Source organism: Trachurus japonicus, chromosome 20 (genome assembly GCF_045865225.1).
Source record: "Trachurus japonicus isolate A0001 chromosome 20, Traja_1.0".
NCBI classification, from domain to species: domain Eukaryota; kingdom Metazoa; phylum Chordata; class Actinopteri; order Carangiformes; family Carangidae; genus Trachurus; species Trachurus japonicus.
The window spans coordinates 5,878,019-5,900,680 of NC_140926.1; the positions used below are offsets into that span (position 1 = coordinate 5,878,019).

Consider the following 22,662-nt stretch of genomic DNA (forward strand, 5'->3'; position numbering starts at 1 on the left):
ACACAACAATATAGACTATTAGGCTACATTGTATCATGAAATACTCATAACATCTAAGACATGACAGGTGTGGCATGATAAGCTGGGGGCCAATTTTGGCCAGCTGTAGTCACTATAGAATAGAAAATACTTTATATTAACCTATATTATTTAAATTTCGCATTTTTGCATGTACGGTATGTATTATTTCCAAACTAGTTTTTATTTTCATTTAACATTCATTTATATGCCAATCAAGAGTGGGTGAGTGAAGGAGTGCAAGAGAAGCACCTGCCCACCTCTCATGTCCAAGAGACTTTGTCCTGTCCTCACAACATGAACGAGGAAGGATAGGATGATAGCCCAGGTTTAATTATTATTATAACCTTTATTTAAATTTGGAAATATATTGAAGAGCAACCTCATTTACTATAATAATGAGGATTAATGATGAGGAAACTGTCACTGTCACATCTGTGCAACACCACATCTAGGCCTGCAAGCCTGCCCGTCTTGTGAGTTCGGGCTGGGCTCCAGCTCACTGAACTCAAGTTACATTAGGCTTGTAAATGTGCAGAGAACCTGAGTTACAATGAGCTTTATACTATCAGGAATCAAAGACTGTCCAATGACAGCTGAATAATCGGAATCAAAAGTCAAGCAATGATGTGAAATGACTGAGGTAGGAATCGAACCCATGACCTTATGATCATTAAGCCTTTACTCTGCCACTCAGCTACAGAGAGCACACTGCTTTCAAGACTGTTGTCATTCATTGTAATGTGATGATGTGCTGCAAACTGGTATGAGTAATCAAGGAGATAACAAACACCTGTAACCAATTGAAGGCGGTGGAGGAGAGCAGAATTCAACATAACATAACAAGAGTTCTTCTCTTGGATTCGAACCAGTGACCTTAGGGTTGGCAAACGGCCACCCTAACCCCTATACTACAGTGAAGTTGTGGTGAAGAGAGGTTGAGACTTTGATGAATGTGAGATTTTTCAATGATTCTTAAAATAAAGAGAAATTAGTATAAATTAGCCACACCAAGTAAGAAGAGGACTTTTTTGTGACCTGTGACTATTTTTTGGTGAATTAAAATGAATTAAAAAGCACCTAACAGCAAGTTACAAAGTTGAGCTCCTTCTCCTGCTGCTGTGAAAAAAATACATTGAGCTGAATGAGAGCAGAGAGCTCCCTGGCTGCATTTAAAAAATATTTTAAATTATTATCTAAGTCTCTTTGCATTTTTGACCAGAATTTTAGCCAGAAGACAAGTGTGGCTACAAAACTGGAGAAAATAATTTGTCTAGAGTTTAATTTGTGGCCGTGCTGACAGTTTAGCCAGAAAAACTCTAGAATGTTTTTTTGCCTCTCTCCACTCTGGCACCACTCTGGCTCTGCTCGTTAGACGCAATACACACACATTATAAAGCTGAAAAAAATCAGAAAAAGTTAAATATTTTAAAAAGTATAAAGAGTTAAAAAGAGAAAAGTAATGCCGATAAAGTTCAAAAAAAGCTGCACGTTTTGATATATGAATTGTTGAAATAGCACAAAGTATGAAGGACTAGAAGAAGACCGTAAAAAGGCGGAAGAAAATGGCCAAACAGAAGAACAATAGTGTGACTGCTTCAGCAGTCACACTAACTAGAAAAAGCATTTCCAAGAATGGAAATGGTGTGACTGCTGATAGCAACTGAACGCTGTTGCAGAATTAGCAAATAGTGCAAGCAGTGATCACCATACAAATGTTTGACCAAGGTCGGAATCGAACCCACAACCTCATGGTCATTAGACTTCCACTCTGCCTCTAGGCCACGGTGCACACACAGTTGCAGAGACTGTTGTCTGTTAATGATCTGCACACTGTCAACATCAAGAAAGCTTGAGAGTCAAGCTTGAATGACTTAGAATGAAAATTTCTGTGAATTTCAGGCTGAGAGCAGCAGTTTCAACATGAAGCAAGTTATCAGAAGTCAACAGAGGACGACTGGGAAAATAATTCACTATAATTGTTGTTGAGGCAAGATTTGAACCAGCAACCTTCAGGTCTCCAGACCAGCAAGCTAACCACTAGGCTACAGACAGAGACAGTATGTGAGGGGTAAAGAAAACCTTTGATAAGAGGATCACTGGCTTCTGCTTAAAAAAAAAAGTAAGGAATCGAACCCATGACCTCATGATCAATAAACCTTTACTCTGCCACTTCGCCACAGAGAGCACAGACATAAGCATGTTTCAGACAGAGTTGTGGAGAATTCTCAGCATTGGGCTGAATGAGAGCAGAGAGCTCCCTGGCTGCATTTAAAAAATATTTAAAATTATTATCTAAGTCTCTTTGCATTTTTGACCAGAATTTTAGCCAGAAGACAAGTGTGGCTACAAAACTGGAGAAAATAATTTGTCTAGAGTTTAATTTGCAGAAAAAGTTAAATATTTTAAAAAGTATAAATAGTTAAAAAGAGAAAAGTAACGCCGATAAAGTTCAAAAAAAGCTGCACGTTTTGATATATGAATTGTTGAAATAGCACAACACCTAACACACTAACCATATGGCCACAGAGAACCTGAGTTACAATGAGCTTTATACTATGAGGAATCAAAGACTGTCCAATGACAGCTGAATAATTGGAATCAAAAGTCAAGCAATGATGTGAAATGACTGAGGCAGGAATCGAACCCGTGACCATTTGATCACTAAACCTTTACTCTGCCACTCGGCTACAGAGAGCACACTGCTTTCAAGACTGTTGTCATTCATTGTAATGTGATGATGTGCTGCAAACTGGTACGAGTAATCAAGGAGATAACAAACACCTGTAACCAATTGAAGGCGGGGGAGGAGAGCAGAATTCAACATAACATAACAAGAATTCTTCCCTTGGATTCGAACCAGTGACCTTAGGGTTGGCAGGCAGTTACCCTAACCCCTACACTACAGTGGAGTTGTGAAGAAGAGAGGTTGAGACTTTGATGAATGTGAGATTTTTTGTGAAAAAGTTAAATATTTGAAAAAGTATAAATAGTTAAAAAGAGAAAAGTAATGCCGATAAAGTTCAAAAAAAGCTGCACGTTTTGATATATGAATTGTTGAAATAGCACAAAGTATGAAGGACTAGAAGAAGACCGTAAAAAGGCGGAAGAAAATGGCCAAACAGAAGAACAATAGTGTGACTGCTTCAGCAGTCACACTAACTAGAAAAAACATTTCCAAGAATGGAAATGGTGTGAATGCTTCCAGCAATGCTGAATGAGCTGAAGAAATTGTTGAAAGAAAGAAAGAAAGAAAGAAAGAAAGAAAGAAAGAAAGAAAGAAAGAAAGAAAGGAAGAAAGAAAGGAAGAAAGATTGAAACAAGAGAGAAAAAAGAAAAGGACAGAAAGAAAGAAAGAAAGAAAGAAAGAAAGAAAGGAAGAAAGAAAGAAAGAATCAAACAAACAAAGAAGTAAAAAGACAGAAATGGAGTGAAAGAAAGAAAGAAAGAAAGAAAGAAAGAAAGAAAGAAAGAAAGAAAGAAAGAAATGGAGTAAAAACAAAGGAAGAGAAAAGGAGTAGAAAGAAAGAAAGAAAGAATCAAACAAACAAAGAAGTAAACAAACAGAAATGGAGTGAAAGAAAGAAAGAAAGAAATGGAGTAAAAACAAAGGAAGAGAAAAGGAATAGAAAGAAAGAAAGAAACAATCAAACAAACAAAGAAGTAAAAAGACAGAAATGGAGTGAGTGAAAGAAAGAAGGAAAGAAAGAAAGAAAGAAAGAAAGAAAGAAAGAAAGAAAGAAAGAAAGAAAAAGAGAGAGGGGGATGATAGATAGAAAGAGGTAGATGGATGGATGGATGGATGGATGGATGGATGGATGGATGGATGGATGGATAGAGAGGGAAGGATAGAAAAAGTTACGTAAAATACAAATGAAGGAGTAGAAGAAAGAAAGAAAGAAAAAAGGAGACAGAGGGGTTAAAAATAGGGAGGGGGATAGATAGATAGATAGATAGATAGATAGATAGATAGATAGATAGATAGATAGATAGATAGATAGATAGATAGATAGATAGATAGATAGATAGATAGATAAATTCATGAGAAAAAAATTAATTGTTGGAGATGTTTACATCAAAAGTATAAAATAATTGAGAGGCTGATGAATTTGAGCTGAAAACCTGTGTGTGTGTCTGGGTGTGTGAGTCTGACGGTCTCTCTGTCTGTGTGTACATGTGCAGAAAGCCACAGAACTCCTCTCTCCCTAATGATCTGATTGATTGGCATCCTGCCCTCAGAAGTTACCATGGCGACTACCATGCTTACATTTTACTGTGTGGAACAGTGTTGTGTTTGTGTGTTTGTCTGTTTGTGTATGTGTGTGTGTGTGACTGTGTGTGAGTGTCTGTGTGTGTCTGTCTGTGTGAGTGTGATGCCTGTGTTTGTGCGTGGACATCCTCTGTCAGTCTGGTTTATCATGTGTGTGTGTGGGGCTGTGTTTAAAAACATCTTAACGAGCGGCCAGGCTGCAGCTGCACTGTTCTATTTATAGACTTTGATAACGAGCTGGCCCCTACAGCTGGACCAACTGCACACAGAGCAGAGCAGAGCAGAGAGATTTGAGCTCTGAGCAGCTTCCCAAAACAGCCCAGAAAAAGAGAACCGTAACTCTTATCAGAATGTGGTCCTCCTGACCATCTGGGCAAGGAGACCTTCCTGAGCACATTGATGTGCATTAAATGTTTGTAGGGCAAAAACTTTTCTCAGGGTCGCAAGGTAGAAAAGGGGGGCATTTCTGCTTTTCTAAAAAAATCAGCTCCTACTTTTATATTGAAGTGGATGAGCCACTGGAGCGGGTCTAGCTGGACAATTAGGCTCACTGAGACAATTCTGTAAGTCTGTCTGCTGTTTTGAACACATTAAATGAGACACGACAAGTGTGGCTACAAACCGGTGAGGAAATCATGTGTCTAGAGTTTAATTTGTGGCCGTGCTGGCAATTTATCCAGAAAAAATCCTGAATGTTTTTTCGATCCCTCTCACTCTAACGATGATGTCACTCACTCTGACCCAACCCCATACACACTCATTGAAAAGTGTGAAATTTGTCAGAAATCCTCATGTGCTTTTAAAGGATTTATCTCAAAAACGGTACAAGCTATGAAAAAGTTGTAAATACAGGATGAATACATTAGAAGTTTGTCTACAGCTCAGAATTTGAATGAAGTCTCTAGCTGAAAGTATGTGGACGCTTTAAAGGCTGAAAGAAGTAAGAAGATTTGAAGAGTTTCAAGACTGTTCCAATGCATTCTCTATGGGGAAAAAAAAATCAGAAATAGTTGAATATTGCAAAAAGTATGAATAGTTGAAAAGAGAAAAGACATAGCACACCTGTCCCGAAAAGGCTGAACATTTTGATATTTGAATTGTTGAAATAGCACAAAGTATGAAGGACTAGTTACATGACGAAGAAAGGCAGAAAATGGCCGAACCGAATAACAATAGTGTGAATGCTTCCAGCATTCACACTAACTAGAAAAAGCATTTCCAAGAATGGAAATGGTGTGACTGCTGACAGCAACTGAACGCTGTTGCAGAATTAGCAAATAGTGCAAGCAGTGATCACCATACAAATGTTTGACCAAGGTCGGAATCGAACCCACATCCTCATGGTCATTAGACTTCCACTCTGCCTCTAGGCCACAGTGCACACACAGTTGCAGAGACTGTTGTCTGTTAATGATCTGCACACTGTCAACATCAAGAAAGCTTGAGAGTCAAGCTTGAAAGACTTAGAATGAAAATGTCTGTGAATTTCAGGCTGAGCACTAACCATATGGCCACAGAGAACCTGAGTTACAATGAGCTTTATACTATGAGGAATCAAAGACTGTCCAATGACAGCTGAATAATTGGAATCAAAAGTCAAGCAATGAAGTGAAAAGACTGAGGCAGGAATCGAACCCATGACCATATGATCACTAAACCTTTACTCTGCCACTCGGCTACAGAGAGCACACTGCTTTCAAAACTGTTGTCATTCATTGTAATGTGATGATGTGCTGCAAACTGGTACGAGTAATCAAGGAGATAACAAACACCTGTAACCAATTGAAGGCAGTGGAGGAGAGCAGAATTCAACATAACATAACAAGAGTTCTTCCCTTGGATTCGAACCAGTGACCTTAGGGTTGGCAAACGGCCACCCTACCCCCTACACTACAGTGGTGTTGTGAAGAAGAGAGGTTGAGACTTTGATGAATGTGAGATTTTTTGTGAAAAAGTTAAATATTTGAAAAAGTATAAATAGTTAAAAAGAGAAAAGTAATGCCGATAAAGTTCAAAAAAAGCTGCACGTTTTGATATATGAATTGTTGAAATAGCACAAAGTATGAAGGACTAGAAGAAGACCGTAAAAAGGCGGAAGAAAATGGCCAAACAGAAGAACAATAGTGTGACTGCTTCAGCAGTCACACTAATAATAAGAAAAAATCCACACAATAACAGTAGTGCCCGGGCTTCGCCCGGGCACTGGTCCCTGCAGCTATTTCATAGCTGTTGGGACCAGTGCCCGGTGCGATTGCCCGTGGCCCTAAATATAATAAAATATAATAAAAAAACACCCAATACAGCAGAGTGAGCCGGGGCCATGAACTGATCAAATGCTTCAGCAGAAGATCAAAGAGCCACACTGTTCCTCTGCCAGACTGAGCCCCGTTCTACCTACTTTGCTTTTCTCCCCTTTCTTTCTCCGGCGGAGGGAAACCGAGCTGCTTTTAGCGTCTCTTATTGTTAACGTGGAGCCATAAGTGGAAACTGCCCCTGCTGCTCCCAGACAAGCAGAACTATATGCTTCCTCTGCTTTCTATTTGGTACCGAGACGTGAGCCAGCCTGTCATCCGCTGAGCCAAATTGACAGACACGCAGACTTTGAATCACACACACACACACACACACACAGAAGTACAGAACAATCATCTCGCCTTACAGCGGAGCGCGGAGGGCCCGGCCGGCGCTCGAGACACAACATTCAGGTGAACATGGCTAACGTCAGTGGCACGCCATTAATAAAACCCGTAATTGTCCCTTTCCTCTAAGAAACCCCACCAACAAACCTCGGCGGAGCGAGTCCACCTTATATTCCAGGAGGCTGTGAAGTGGGATACGTTGAGAACGGGGCTAAACAGCGGAGAGAAAACACACACATCATGTTAATCTGACAGGCTCTGCAGCTCAGGTCGCTCATATGGAAACACTCAGGCCTCACCTGGGTAATTATGGAGCATCGGTTACCGGTCAGTCCGTCTGGAGACAGAGAGGAGGAGCAGAGGAGGAGGTGTCAGGGATAGAAAAATAGAGCAGAGAGCTCCACGAAGACTTCAAACCCAGTGTCAACTCCTCTCCTGTCTCTCCTCACCTGCCCCTCGCCGTGGGTGTTTCGGGAACGGCCTCTCACATCCCACACATAATGCGATTATGTCAGCGGGGATGAGGCAAATATTTTCAATCTCTCGTCTTTCAGCGAGGCTCACGGCTTCACCATCACTTTGCGGACTTCTCCTCCTCCTCCTCCTCCTCCTCCTCTTTCTTCTCCTCCTCTTGACCTGAAGATGTGAGCGCTGGCGTGAACGAGCGAGCGTAGCGAAAATGACGCAGATGCTTTTGCCCTCCTTTCAATTAGAGAGAGTTACTCAGCTGTGCTTTCTATAAATTCCACCACACTTCACTGTTCCCGTGCCAAGTTCCCACTCCACAAAAAAAAAAAAAAGCCACAGGAAATATAATACAATATTCAATTTCCACCTGCCTCAGGTGGGGCTCTCCTCCGAGACCAAGTTTCTGTCAGCAGGCCTTTAGCCAGGCCCCGAGATCCCTCATTTTGTGGTCGGTCCGTTTTCCCTTAAATCTGCTCCTGTTAGTTGCTAATAGGCTTGGCACTTCCATTGTTGTTACACAGCAATATTGATGTGGGTTTGCCAGTTTGTTCTTCCCTGCTACAGGCCCTTTAATGACATGTAAAGGTGCTGCAGCTGACGCTCGTTCCCAAGTGGAAAGTTTCAACTTTTTTTTTTTTTTTTTGACGAACGAGCTCATTTTCAGACAAACTGGACTTGTATTCTTTAAACACCAGACTTGGTATCCCATGAATACCTGGATCGGGCTCTGGGTAGCGCTCCCAAGTTTCATGACTCAACCCTGTAATGTCCAACAACTCCAGCTCCATGACAGCAGCAGCAGCAGCCCCAGAAATGCCCTTTAGGCACTTAACTTATCCTTTCCACACCTCAAAACATACCATACCCCTGGTCCCCATTACCAGGGGAAGATCACAAAAAGGGAAATTGTTGAAAAGCTCTCACTCGGCTGCAGCGGCCCCTCTGTGAGTCATTTAAGCCCCACACCCTGTCCGCAGCACTAAAAACCCACCTAATCGTCTCTGGTCCGGGACTCACCCTGTAAACGTATACCACCTCAGAGATCCACTCGTACTGTCTGTGGTCGCCTCTGGGGTCTGTGTTTATTATTACAGGGGAACAGGAGCCCTCATGGGGAGACGAGCAAATACCTGCAGGTTGCTTTGGAAGAAGAAAGCCTCCATGCTTTAAAGGTCCCATATTATGAAAAAGAGTTTTTTTCTGGTCTCTACATATACATAAACTGATTCTCCCTGAGCCTACCAACTCCTAGAATGAGGAAAGCAAACGGGTCCTGCATCGACTCTGCAGCCCACCGACTGGTAAAACGGTGCTAAAACAGGCTGTTCAGACTCAGCTCCTGTGGTGATGTCACGATGGGAGTGAGGCCGGCCCCTCAGCGCGATAAAATGCCTACCACGTCTATTTCTATGGCTGCAGGGCACAGCAAGAAACTCCTGAGCTAAATTGATGAAATACCGACCAATTTTAAGTCATAAAGTGGTAATAATCTTTGCAGTGTACAGTAACCATGTTACTTAAAGGTGCAGGCACAGAAACAGCTTGTTCTCAGTAGAGCTAATTTGAGCGACTTTTAGACAGCTAACATTCAGGACCACGGATCAGTTTGGGGCAATACATTTCAAATACAGTGTAGTTGGAGGTCTGACAGCTGAGTGAAATTGAGTAAAAAGAGTATAATATGGGACCTTTAAAAAAAAAAAAAGGAAAAAGTTTCCTTTCATTTTCACTTAGCTTCCTCTGCAAATGAGTTTGTGACTCACTGTGGATTCTCGTTGTTTTATTGAAAGCGATTATAGGGCTATCATGTGACAGTGATTGTAAATTTTGAAAACTTTGTGTTCAAGCTTTTGGTTACAGTTATTGAACTCACCATTTGTTGCTAGAAAATATCCTTCTTGACACGAGCCCTGTGGTTATTTATGGTTTGGAAGACCTCATGTACGCACAGTAATGTGAAATAAATCCTCTTATGTTTTTGCGAAGAAGAGTTTTCATACGAGTTTAATGGCGGAGTCAAAGTGCACAGCATGAAATCAAAAGATCATGCTCACAGCGTCCACACACAAACAAGCTCCGAAATCCGAAATCGAGCCAGAGGAACAAGATGAATAGATGTTAGGACGAAGCCAGAGGCAGCGATGGACGGGACGAGGGAAGAGGAAGGAAACTCCTCGGTAGCAGCGGCGTGCACGGCCTGTTGACTACTGAATAACCCTAAAACTCATTGTCTTGAACCATGTCTGGAGCGCAGGAGGGGGACAGTAAAAATGAGCGGAGGCCTCTACCGATCCACCAGTCCTCATTCTATCACTCAAAATGTCTGTATTGGTAATCAAGGAAAATCCCTGGAGTGATCCCACAACCATTATTCCAGGTCACGTTGGTTGACCCCGATTTTGTATTCTTTAGGAAAAAAAAAAGCACTCAAAGTGAAACCAGAAGGTGTACACGTTACCAAAGCCAATCTTAATAGGACATGGAGCAATAGGAGCGATACACAAAATATGGAAAATGAGGCTCATGGTGCCATATAGAGTATTTATGGCTCCCCGATGGCCTGGGAACTGCCTGAAGACATCACGGGGCTCACCTGGAGCTTTTAAAAGACGGTCTGGACAAATTTATATGTTCAATTGACTGCCTGAAAAGTGCTCAAATCAATCAAGTCCGGTAATCTGATGCATTCGTCCTGGCGTCATTCCCGTCGGCCGTTCATAATAACGCTTGCTTTCCCAACAGCAGCTTCATAACACGGGAATGTGTAAGCTGATTAATAAATGCCACTTTTCTCTGATTTTTTTTTTTTTCAATTTATTTTTTATTTTGCGTTGCTAGAACTCCAACGGGACGATAAAAGGTGCAATACGCGCCGTACGTCCACAGTTTGCAACTGTGACCTGTGTATGGAGGTGTGTGTGTTGGGGGGCCTCGCTGCTCCCCAGAGCTTTCCAAGAGGAAATGTATCCTATCTAAATGATATGGCTGTCATGATAGTTGGCCAGCCGCCCCCTTTCGTCTCTCCCCTTCTCTCCCCTTCTCTCTCTTTCTCTCTCTCTCCCTATTTCTCTTCCCTTCTTCCAGCTCTTAATCAGCTGTCACATTCTCCAGACCTTTTCCACAACTCGGACAGACGGACGACGAGTTCAGGCACCGGACGCCTCAGTAGGAGGTCTGTCTCTGTCCGGGAGAAGGTGCTGGATGGATGTGTTTTTGTTTGTGTGAATTCTTTGTACAGTATCATTTGATGTTGGCTAATCTGTCTATAAATTAGCTGTAGGACACCTTTAAAGGGATAGTTCAACCTTTTGGCAAATTCGCCCATTGCCATAATCCCTATAGTCATAGCAGTAGGTTCGTTACCTTTAATTATCGGTGCATGTTGTTTTGAGATCTGCGGGGCAGAGACGTGAGCTGCTCAGGTAACGGTGGAAACAGTAGTCCCCTGTCCCTCATCAAACTCATCAAATTTACAATCCAACAACTCCAAAACGAGAAGTTGTGACCTGCACATCCACCACGCTATGAAATAATCATGTAACATTACGAGACAGAGTTGTTTTCGTGGCAAAATGCATAGCCGTAGTAGTAGTGTTTGCAGAGTATTTGCTTAATGTGTTAATGTTACATAATTATACATGATTATCTCATAGCGTGGTGAATGTGCAGGTCACAACTTGTTGTTGGATTGTGTATTTGATGAGTTTGACAAGGGACCGTTACCTGAGCAGCTCACATGCAGCTCAACATGCACCGATAATTAAAGGTAATGCACCTACTGCTATGACTATATTGTAGGGATTATGGTGAGAGGAGGATCTGACTAAATGTTGAACTATCCCTTTATTAACATCAGAAAATAGACCTATGGACCTACCAAATGTTTGGCTTGAAATCTGGAAGAGGAAGTAAATTGATGTTCAGAATGGTTTTTAGTTTTTTTTTTGCCGGTCGACTATTGGATGAATCGACTTGTTGTTGCAGCTCTGACCTCGAGGCATCAACACCTTCAGTTACTGTGGGTCTGTGGGACTTCATTCCCGGACGTGCAGAGTTTTATCTGGCTTCTCTTAATAGGCTCCTTCAATGGGAGGGCTGCAGACAGAATCATAAAGGCTCGCCCCGGAGAAATTGGCCGAGATTCCTGGCAGACCCGTCTAATAGCATCGCCGGAGTGTTGTTTATATTTCTAATTAAAGCGTAAATCGATCAGCCGGTGCAGACAACTGTCTGAGACAAAGTTTTTTTTTGGAGAGGATTTCAGATCCATGAGGAAAGGTTGTTAAAGTCGCTGCCCCTTGTGTAAACTCAGTAACCACTAATGAGTGGATACTCGTTTTCTAATAGCCGCTCCTCGATGACACCAGGCCATAAGTTTTATTATTCGAGGAGGAGCGGCCGCCGGTCGTACCGTACCATCGACAGACTCATGGAGAATATGGTTCTGTCATTCTGCAGGACTGTTCAACCAAACCACAGCACATTGTCCAGGACCTGATGCCATCCTGCCAGCGCCGAAGCCAGGACTGTGTAAACTGAACTACTGCGACAGGAGGAAAAGCAAATGTACACTTTTCTCCTTAAGCAAACATATCGTCTCATAACTATTCCTGTTGTAACCCTGCACGCCCGTCTGTAATGCCGCCCTTTCCCCCTTCTCCGTATCCGTGGCCTGGTCTATAGTCAACAAGGTGTTCTGGATTCGAACACAAGAGATTGGACCCGGGTGGATTTAACGGAGGCCTGATACCGGATCGCTCCGGTGGGGTAGACGTATAGAAACAGGAGCGTCAGCGTCAAACCGGCCCTCGACGTGGAGGTTTTCTGGGCAGCGGACATTAACCAGAGGCCTTGAGCCTGTTTGCAGGACTCGGGGAACAGAAACACTATCCAGCCCTGTGATCTCCAGACCTCTCCTTCTCCTTCCATCAGCGAACCTCTCCATCTATCAAGCCTTCCCCTCTCTTGCACGCTCTCTCCCGCCGCTGCCAGACCGTGCTGCTCGCTGCTGTTTTTCCTATACTATATACGTCCACGTAGACGATCGAGAGTAGACTGAAGACATCATTGTTCTCCGCTCTCTGTTTTCCATGCACATTGATCACGAAGAAGAGACTGAAGTTTGGATTCTGATTTTTTCTTTTTTTATCACCGAACGTTTCCTGAAAGGTCTCTGAGGTGTCTGGCCTTTGACCTCGACAGTGATCCTCTGCAGTGTCTGAATCAGATGAAGATGGATGAATGTGCTGCTTTTCATTCTGTTTTTTTTCTTCATATCAATTCTTCCCCAAGTTTGTGTGTTTTTCTCTATTTTACTCTCCTCATGTGTTGCTGCATGAGTCCCCTGTCCCTCATCAAACTCATCAAATACACAATCCAACAACTCCAAAACGCTATGAAATAGTCATTAGTAACATTACGAGACAGAGTTGTTTTTGTGGCAAATGCGTAGCCGTAGTAGTGGTGTTTGCATAGTATTTGCTTCATATGTCGTAATGTTACATAATTATATGTGATTATTTCATAGCGTGGTGAATGTGCAGGTCACAACTTGTCCACCAGAGCGTTGTGGAGTTGTTGGATTGTGTATTTGATGAGTTTGACAAGGGACCGTTCACTGAGCAGCTCACGTCTCTGCCCCGCTGATCTCAAAACAACATGCACTGATAATTAAAGGTAATGAACCTACTGCTATGACTATAGGGATTATGGTGAGAAGAGGATCTGACTAAATGTTCACAAACTATCCCTTTAACATCAGAAAATAGACCTATGGAGCTACCAAATGTTTGGCATCATATGCTTGAAATCTGGAAGAGGAAGTAAATTGATGTTCTTTTCATTCTGTTTTTTTTTTTCTTCATATTTTACTCTCCTCATGTGTTGCTGTGTGTATTTTAAGCACATGGAGTATTTCTGGAAGCAAACACTACTTTAGTCTGAGGCCTCTGTGGACGTAGACACACAGCGCTCCTATTGTAGCCTCTATGTGTGTGTGTTTTCTTTTCAGTGAAGGTGCACATTCATTCATCTTCACTTCACCCTCCCTGTGCTTCTGGGAGCTCTGAGCACTTTGACCCCGACTCTTACACTTTTTACATCGAGGAGGCGAGGCGGTGGCGAAGGAGAAGCCTCATCATCAGTTTCCTGCTTCTCTGGTTCTGCTGTGTGTCCGTCCGGCCCCGAGCGGCGGCGGCGGCGGCAGGCGCTCCAGTCTGAGCTAAGCCGTCCTTGGCTGCAGCACACTGCATCTCACTGTTTTAAATTCCACCAGGCCACTTCTGCTGTTTGCCAGTAGGCTGTTGCTGCTGCTGCTGCTGCTGCTGCTGCACCAAGGGGACAGAGAACGCGCTATGCACATACACACACAAGAAAAAGCAGGGTAATGACTTTAAAATACATTACTGCGTCATGGACAGGCAGTTGGAAAGTGTCCTGAACTGTAAATAAAAGCATTTCAATCTCGCATTTGCTCACGAAGCAGAGGAGAAATTCCACAGTAACTGAGTAAGTCGAGGTGGTGGCGGTGGTGGTGGTGGTGGAGCAGCAACTACCTAAGCAGATGTCACTAGGACTGTGGTATGTTGGAGCGCGCCGAAGACACTGGCAACCTCTCTCATTTATTTCATCTGTTTTCTGACAAAGATGATCAGGACAGATGAAGTAACCGGAGCTGCCTGCCTGTCCTTTTACGGCCTTCTACTGTAGAGGAACAGACGCAGAGGAGAGGAGAGGAGAGGAGAGGAGTCGGAGCACAGGGTGGAGTTGTTCTACAGAGTAACTGTTCAAATATGATGTGGCCATGTGAAATTAAACAGATGAGGATGAAAAATTTCCAGCAATTGCCCCAAAGTGGCAGTCGTACATTTTTAATGCCATAAAACATGGAACATACCGACAACAGCCCTTACTCATGCTTGTGTTAGCACCACGCCATGACATCCCAGTTTTTTTTGTTTTGTTCTCTTTTTTAAAAAGGGATAGTTCAACATTTTTGGCAAATTGGCCCATTGCCATAATAGTTTTAGCAGTAGGTTTGCTACCTTTAATTGTCGGTGCAAGCTGTTTTTAGAACGGCGGAGCAGAGCCGCGAGCTGCTCAGAGCTACGCTACGGAGGCTCATGGGATTTCTTGGTTTCCCTCATCAAACTCATCAAATACACAATCCAACAACTCCACAACGCTCTGGTGGACAAGTTGTGACCTGCACATTCACCACGCTATGAGATAATAACACAACAAGTTGTTTTAGAGGGAAATACAGAGACTGCTTGATGAAAAACTGTCCCTGAAGGCAACACGCATCAGCGGTTTTGCATGAATTTCCCTCTAAATCAACTCTGTCTGGTAACGTTGTGTTATTATCTCATAGCGTGGTGAATGTGCAGGTCACAACTTGTCCACCAGAGCGTTTTGGAGTTGTTGGATTGTGTATTTGATGAGTTTGATGAGGGAAATCAAGAAATCCCATTAGCCTCCGTAGCGTAGCACTGAGCAGCTCACGGCTCTGCTCCGCCGTTCTAAAAATAGCTTGCACCGACAATTAAAGGTAACAAACCTACTGCTATGACTATAGGGATTATGGCAATGGGCCAATTTGCCAAAATGTTGAACTACCCCTTTAATCTACATTCCCAATCTTTCTCCTGTGCCACTTTTCCTTCTGCCGTCCCGTCCTCGTCTTGTCCACAAGAAGTCCCGGCGTTTCTCCACAGCTGAGCTGAGAGAGAAACCGTCCCGCTCCCTCAGGCCTTTGCAGCAGATTACCTCCGCGACACGCCTAATGCACCATGTTTTATAGCCGAGTAATGTCGGCTTTACACAAGGATTTGAACCTCTAAGCTGACCTTGAAACACGGCTGCTCCGCTGGCCGACGCACACGGTTCCTTAACAGGCGGTGATTTATCACCACCAGAGTCCGTGTGTGTGTGTGTGTGTGTGGAGAAGTGGAGCTGAAATGGCAACCTGTTTAACGCCAGCAGCTGAACTGGAAAAGGGAGGAGGAGGAGGAGGAGGGAGGGGGTGGGGTTGTTATAATATATTTATACGTAAAGGAATTTAACGTACAGTTCTGTGCAATTTTCTGCTCAGAAAGTCGTTAAAGGAGCCGTTTGATTACTCACATCACCTTATTTGTGTTGTGTTGTGAATGACATCATGTTTTGGGTTTGTGGACGTGCTTTTTTTTTTCCTGGTGCTTATCAAAGACAGATGACAGCTTGAAAAGACTGAAATGAACTCATCTACACATGTTGCGTTTCTTTTTTTTTTTGCTAATCAGAGCTTCCCCAAATATTTAATCCGGGAGCCAAAAACGCTGAGAAACATTTCAGAAGGAGGGAGGGGGAGGAGGGAGGGGTTCATTAGAAAAGACAGATCCCATGATGTGATTGAGTAATCTCATCTCACTCCATCCAGTCGACTCGTGCTGCTGCTGCTACCGCTCAGTGCTGTCTCGCTAAACATCTTCTTGCGAAGTGAGGAGGAAAAATTATGTTTAACAGTCTTAAAACAGATGTTTTAATTGCAGGCAGCATCTGTAGCTGCTCACGGTGTGACAGCAAACAAACTGCTCCCCTTGTCACTTTGCGTCCCGCTGAATGATCTTCTATGGCAAACTGTCACCGCGGCGCTCCATCTGTGTGTGTGTGTGTGAGAGCTCCCACATGTGTGGATTTGGCCCCTGCAGCCGTGGAGCCGGCCCAGGGGCCTCCTCTCCTCCTCTCTGTCACTCTCTCCTCTGTTCCACCGTCGTGCTGGAATGCTTTCTGGGACATCCAGCTGGATGTGCCGGCCGCGGGCCCAGCTATCAGTCAGTCAGCCCCGTGGCCCGGCTCCGCTCCGCCATGCTGGGGCCGAGGTAGAGGCTCAGGAGCGGCTGCTCGGAGCCCGCTCGTCCCTGTCTGCTCCCTGATGGGACCTGACAGCAGCCTGTAGGCCGCATTCCTGCACAGCTGCTCTTAAATCACATATGGGATGGTTGTAGTGGATTTTTTTCTTCTTTCTGTGGTGTGTATGTGTGTGTGTGTGTAGGCTGGAGCACTACTAGTGTGCAATAGGGATGTCACGATTAAACATTTTCCTGGTACGATTATTGTCAGAGAAATAATCACGGTACTACGATTATCATGATTATTATGCATTGAATGGATAGTTCAACATTTTGGCAAATTGGCCCATTGCCATAATCCCTATAGTCATAGCAGTAGGTTCGTTACCTTTATTTGTCGGTGCAAGCTATTTTTAGAACGGCGGAGCAGAGCCGCGAGCTGCTCAGAGCTACGCTACGGAGGCTCATGGGATTTCTTGGTTTCCCTCATCAAACTCATCAAATACACAATCCAACAACTCCAAAACGCTCTGGTGGACAAGTTGTGACCTGCACATTCACCACGCTATGAGATAATAACACAACGTTACCAGACAGAGTTGTTTTAGAGGGAAATACAGAGACTGCTTGATGAAAAACTGTCCCTGAAGGCAACGTGCATCAGTGGTTTTACCTCTAAAACAACTCTGTCTGGTAACGTTCTGTTATTATCTCATACGATTAATTAATTGTGGCGTTTAATACCGCGATTAATTGTGAGAATAAGTAATCGTGACATTCCTAGTGTGTGTGCGTGGGCACAAGTGTGTATAAATGATCCCTCCCTGCTCCATATATCAGCGTTTTGAGTGATGAGGTGTTTTGGTGTGTGTAAATGAGTGAACGTTAATGCACGAGTCGGGGGCTACTTTTCCATTTTAGCTCAACTCCCCCAGCGACGCGCTCTTTGTCTCTCTACATTGTGCAGTCGTTGTGTTGAGGCTGATAAGGAAATGTTAAACCAATTTAACCGACTGTTGAAATGATTTGGAGTCGTTGTTGGGCCACTGGGGCGTATCAGATGCACGGTGGAAAACTGGACTGTTTGTACAGCGGCTACGCAGAGCGCAGACACTTAGAGTAGTCTGTTGCCGTGTGTGAAAGAGAAGTGTGTGTGTGTGTGTGTGTGTGTGTGTGTGTTTTTTAAGTACGAGATGGTGTGGACAGAGGCTGTACATGTTTTCATACATGTGTGCACATGGGTTATTGTGTGCACTTCTTGCTTACACGTGTGTGTGTTTGCTCAGCGTGGCCTCGCTGTGGTCTTTTCTGCAGCACAACGTTGACCTCCTGCTCCTCCTTCTCCTCCTTCTTCTCCTTCTTCTTCTTTCTCTTCCTCTTCTTGTTTTCCTTCTTCTCCTTCTTCTGCATATTCAGCCTTATAAACTGTTTTCTTGTCTGTATACAACATCTGACCACAAAAAGAGTTTGCGCCTCAACAAAAAGTGCTGAACCAAAGACTTAATATGAATCAAAACGTTTGCACAAAACTTGCAGTGGTAGCACATCTTAATTAATAAATTTGAGGACAAAATACTCACATTTCACATGATTCATTCTGGCTCACATAATGCAAAAACACGCTGATGTGTTTCGGCGATGCAGCCTTCATCACATCAGATCCCTCCTCTGTTGCTCACCCTGAGGTTTCTCCAACTTTTTCCCCGTTTAAAGGGTTTTCCTGGGAGTTTTTCCTCCTTCGATGGGCAGAGGAAGTTGTTATGATGCTCTGTAAAGCCCTTTAAAGCTGTAAAAATGGGCTATACTGTACATAAAATTGTCTGGTTTCTTCTTGTTCTTCACTGACGAACACAATCTGTCCTTTCAGATCCACGAGAGGCTGCAGCACTATGAGGAGAGCAAACCCGTCCCCGTCCTGGACAGCGCCGCAGCTCTGGCCCGTGAAGTAAGTTTCCTGTTTTCAGGAGGAAAAACTTCTATTTATTTGGTTATAATCACTGCTGGGTAACAAACACACATAAAAAAAGCGTTTAGGGCCACCGTGCATCTCCGACAGCTTCATTGTGGAACTTTACCGAAGCGAGAAACATCGAGGATTCATGTTTTGTCGATGATGCCGACCCTGGCAGCTGATTCCCCCGTCACACCCTCCAGTGCCACAGCCATTAACTGAGGTGGCAGCGTAAGTGTGTATGTGGAAGTTATTCCATCTGTCTGAAACTAATTATGACACAGGATTTGAGAGAGAGAGAGAAAAAAAAGGAAGACGTTTCTGTCTGACCTCCACAATCTGGATGGAGGAAGTGCTTAGTTGCAGCTAATTGAACCCAGCAGGAATATTCTGCAAGTTTAGGATTCAAATAATCAAATTCCACGATCCCAGCCGCTCGGCAATCAGAAGCAATTCTCCGTTTGAATAAAAACTGGAAAACGACTCGGTGCGAGGAAACGTAATAAGTTACCAAGTTAGCGAGAGATACGTATACGCAACGCAGGGCGGCTGAAACAAGATGACTGGGTCGTATAGACGAGCTCATGAAGCTTTTTGAAACATGAGGGTTTAATAATAACAGAGATTAAGTAAAGTCAAATTGATTTCATGGAGCGGGAGGAGTGTGGATTTAACTTTGTTTTTTCCCAAAGTCTCCGTTTGTTGTTGGAGCAGCTGATAACGGAGCGGGAGAGAAGCCCACGACTCGGGATAAGAGTTGATGAAGAGTTGTTGAGACGATGACGAGAGCGTTGCCACGGTAACAGTGGAGTGTTACCTCAGGTTTATGTGTAGATTATTGAGTCTGATTGGGATGTAGCGACCGTGAAAGCCGTCGTCTGCGATTCCCATCATGTTCTTACTCATCAAACCACTCCTTCCTTTACAAAACGATCTGAATTTGTTATTCCTCCGCTCATTTATCGAGGTTTTTTCCCGTAATTTGTCTCTCGCCTACGCTCACAATATGTCCCCTCTCTCTCTCTGTTTCTCTCTTTCTCTCTCTTGCATGCTCCGTCTTAGTGTGTTTGTGTTTGAAAAAGCGAGCAGACATGATTTGCTTATACTCAAACCCGGAGAGACTTAGTGTAAGCAGGTAGGCAGTTTGTCTTGCAGCGCAGCGGCAGATTGAACGCAGAGACCTCGCATCGCCAGCGCCAAGTGGCTCTTTATCGCGTGTCTGTAACACATACAATCACATACATCCCATCCACACCCGGCAGCAGTAGCGTGTGGCCGAACCTCCTCCTCCTCCTCCAACGATGATGATGATGTTTATCCTCGTTCACCTCTTACCCTGGACTGAACTCTGCGCTGTCCCCTTCTCACATGTTGCTTCTCTCTGCAAAAACACAAGCGCTGTCCGTCCCCACTCTGCAACCCACCGCTGCCCAAACATCTAGCCGTGCACCATGAAATCAAAAAGAAAAACCCAAACGCTGCAAAGACAAACTGATCATTTTCCCTGGGCAGAGACCGGATAGAAGGGAAAAGCTGAAGATGGATGGGCGACGGCTGTGTGACGGGCGACGGCGGATGATTGAGCTCCGGCTTATAAACAGAACGCAGGAAATGATCGGGAACCTCGGGAACCTCGGCGGACGGGAAGCATCGCAGCTCAGCATGTGCACCCCTCCCTCCCTCGCTGCTTGACCTGTAAATGAGAAGTCACGCAATAAGAGGAGCGACGTTGACCGTGATGCTTTTCTTCCACTGGGCTGCGTCAAGCTGTGGAAGACATTCAATCTAATTTATTACCTAAATGTCGGACATTTGTTACTGCATTGTGATATTTATCGAAACCCATGCGTGCACACACATACATACACCCACACACACACACACACCTGTGTAAACCCTAAGAGCCAGCCTGGCATGGCGAGCGGAGCGGAGGAAAAGTCCATTTTTGACTGGTGTGTGGTTTTGTTTGAAATCCCCAGCTCTGTTTATTGTAATCAAAGTGCCTCCGACTATTCCACCAACCCCCCCCTTACTTTTCTAAAAGAGCCCACAGCCATACATCATCCTAATTAGTACTGAGTCAAGGGAGAGAGAGAGACGGGGAGGAGAACGAGGGGCTGACGTCCTTTACAGTCAGTCAGTCAGTCAGTCGTTTGGGGTAAAGCCCGAAGGGAAAGGAGAGAGTCCAGAGTGTCCTGAGTCTGTCACGAACGTTAAAGGGCCAGCCTGTTGTGGTCTCCGGCGGTTTTCCTGACCCTGCAGCCCGCAAGTGTCAGTGACGGAGCCAGAGCCTTCCATCCATCCTGGACCGTTCACACACACACACACACAGAGAGAGAGAGGAGTCCCAAACCGTCCAGGACCCTTAACCAAACCAGGATGGCCGGCCGAGCGTTGGATGCTGCATGCAGGGACAATATTCTCAAAAATACATTTTACTGCTCTCTTTTTCCCGCTCTGTGTGTTTCCTCCACCCTGCTGTTAGCACTGGCAGCGGACGAGCAGACAACCAGATAAGAGCAGAACAGAACAGGAGCAGCAGCAGCAAGACAACTGAACAACAGGGTGTAAAGGATCGCTTCTGTTTCTCCTCCTCCTCGCTTTTTTTAAAACTTTATTTTGCAGTTTTCCATTAACAGACATACAACTTCAAAACATAGACCCCCTCCCCCAAGGCTCTTAAAGCAGAAAAATACAAAAACAAATACAAAAATAGTCAGACAGTGACCTCTTATTATAAGTTCAATGAATTAATGTTTTGAGCATGTTGTAAAGTGGTTCTAACTATCCAATACAACTTGTATCATTGAAAGGGAAAACCTTCTACAAAGTCTATAAAGGGACTCCAGCTAAGGGTGAAGTCTCTCTGGGCTTTACATAATATCTCATTTTCTCTAAAGGTAGAAAAGATGGAACATCCCTCAACCATTGTAGAAATGAAGGGGCTGAATTTGATTTCCAGTTAAAAAAGTATGAGTCTGCGTGCCATGCAAGCAGGGAAGCAAATGCCAAAGCACAATCTGAGACTTTGCAGCCTGGAGTTGTTACACTGGAAATGGCTGTGTGATAGTCAGGTGTTATAGTCTGACCACAGATTTAGGAAAATACATCAAATATCTGTCTCCAATAGTTGTTGAGGGATGTGTCCTCCTCGCTTTTTGTTTCCCCCCTGATCGGTGGCAGGAGTCCACAGACCCCCAACCATCCTCACCTCCATCCTCCTCCTCTTTGCCTCTTTACAGATTTTCTTTCTCCTCCCTTTTTGTCAAATTACAGACTTTCAAATTTATGCTTCCTGGTAAATGCCCCGCAAAGCGTCTCCCTGGGATTATCAGGTATCGGGATAAAGCCCAGAGATGGTGTATCATCAAACACACCGCAGTCCCACCAAATCCCCTCCTCCCCTCCTCCCCTCCCCACCCAACCCCCTTCTCTTCTTTGGCCCATCAAAAAGTAAAAAAAAGTGGAGAAAAACTCCCGACCCCGGAGCGTTGCGATGTATTTTTAAAGCAGATAGTTTTTCAGCCGTGTCACCGCTCCAAACGAACGCCATTGAAGTGGCTGAGGACTGAAATGCAGCAGCAGAGATCTACAGCTAGATGAAGTTCTTTTCAGGCTCGGGTTTCGGGGTAAATGGCGGCTTAATTTATTGCCTAACATAAAATGACACTTCAGCCTCGGTGTGCACTGTCTCACACACACACACACACACACACACACACACACACACACACACACACACAGCAGGTGACTGCCACCAGCTCGGCGTATAGGAGCTCCGTTACATCCATATTGAGACAAGTCAGTGGGCGACTGTACACACACGTTTATGGGGTGTACATAGACTTTCATTACTACACTCACAGCCGCCTTATAGCGCTCATTAAGACTGAAATAGAAGCCTCGTCAAAAAAATACCACATTACATTAATCTACAGGGGCAGATCGGCCTCCAGACGAGTGCCAGACCAGACCGCCAGTCTGATCCGCCGTTTTACATATTCTGCATATTCAGCCTTATAAGCTGCTTTCCTGTCTGTATACAACATCTGATCACAAAAAGAGGTTGCGCTTCAACAAAAAGTGCTGAACCAAAGACTTCATATGAATCAAAAAGTTTGCAAAAAAACTTGCAATGGTAGCACATCTTAAAGGGATAGTTCACCCAAAGTCGAAATTTCACTCATTATCTACTCACCCTCATGTGGACTAAGGGCTGGGAGAAGTTTCAGAGTCCTCCGTGGCTTCTCTGAGTTACAGGGGGTCTCGGCGTAGCAGTGCATGTCCATATAACGGTTGCGAATGGATACCAACTGTCTTCGTAACAAAAAGAGACACCAAAAAACATCCAAATACCTCCATGCTGCTCGTACTTACTCGGACTTTCTTAATTTTTTTCGGGACAATTTTGCATTTCGGGGCTTCAATACAAGACGGACATTACATACGAGCAGCATAGAGGTATTTGGATATTTTTTGGTGTGT

At 44.2% G+C, this 22,662-nt stretch overlaps 1 protein-coding gene across 5 annotated transcripts in view; it reads left to right on the forward strand.

Moving 5' to 3' along the window:
• mpp7a (MAGUK p55 scaffold protein 7a) overlaps window positions 1-22,662 on the forward strand; it is a 172,232-nt gene that overhangs the window by 60,793 nt on the left and 88,777 nt on the right. For all 5 annotated transcript variants that reach the window (XM_085764042.1, XM_085764043.1, XM_085764044.1 and 2 more), the window contains exon 4: window positions 18,094-18,171. In XM_085764042.1, the coding sequence (XP_085620168.1) occupies window positions 18,094-18,171 (78 nt within the window). The remainder of the gene's footprint in view (window positions 1-18,093; window positions 18,172-22,662) is intronic.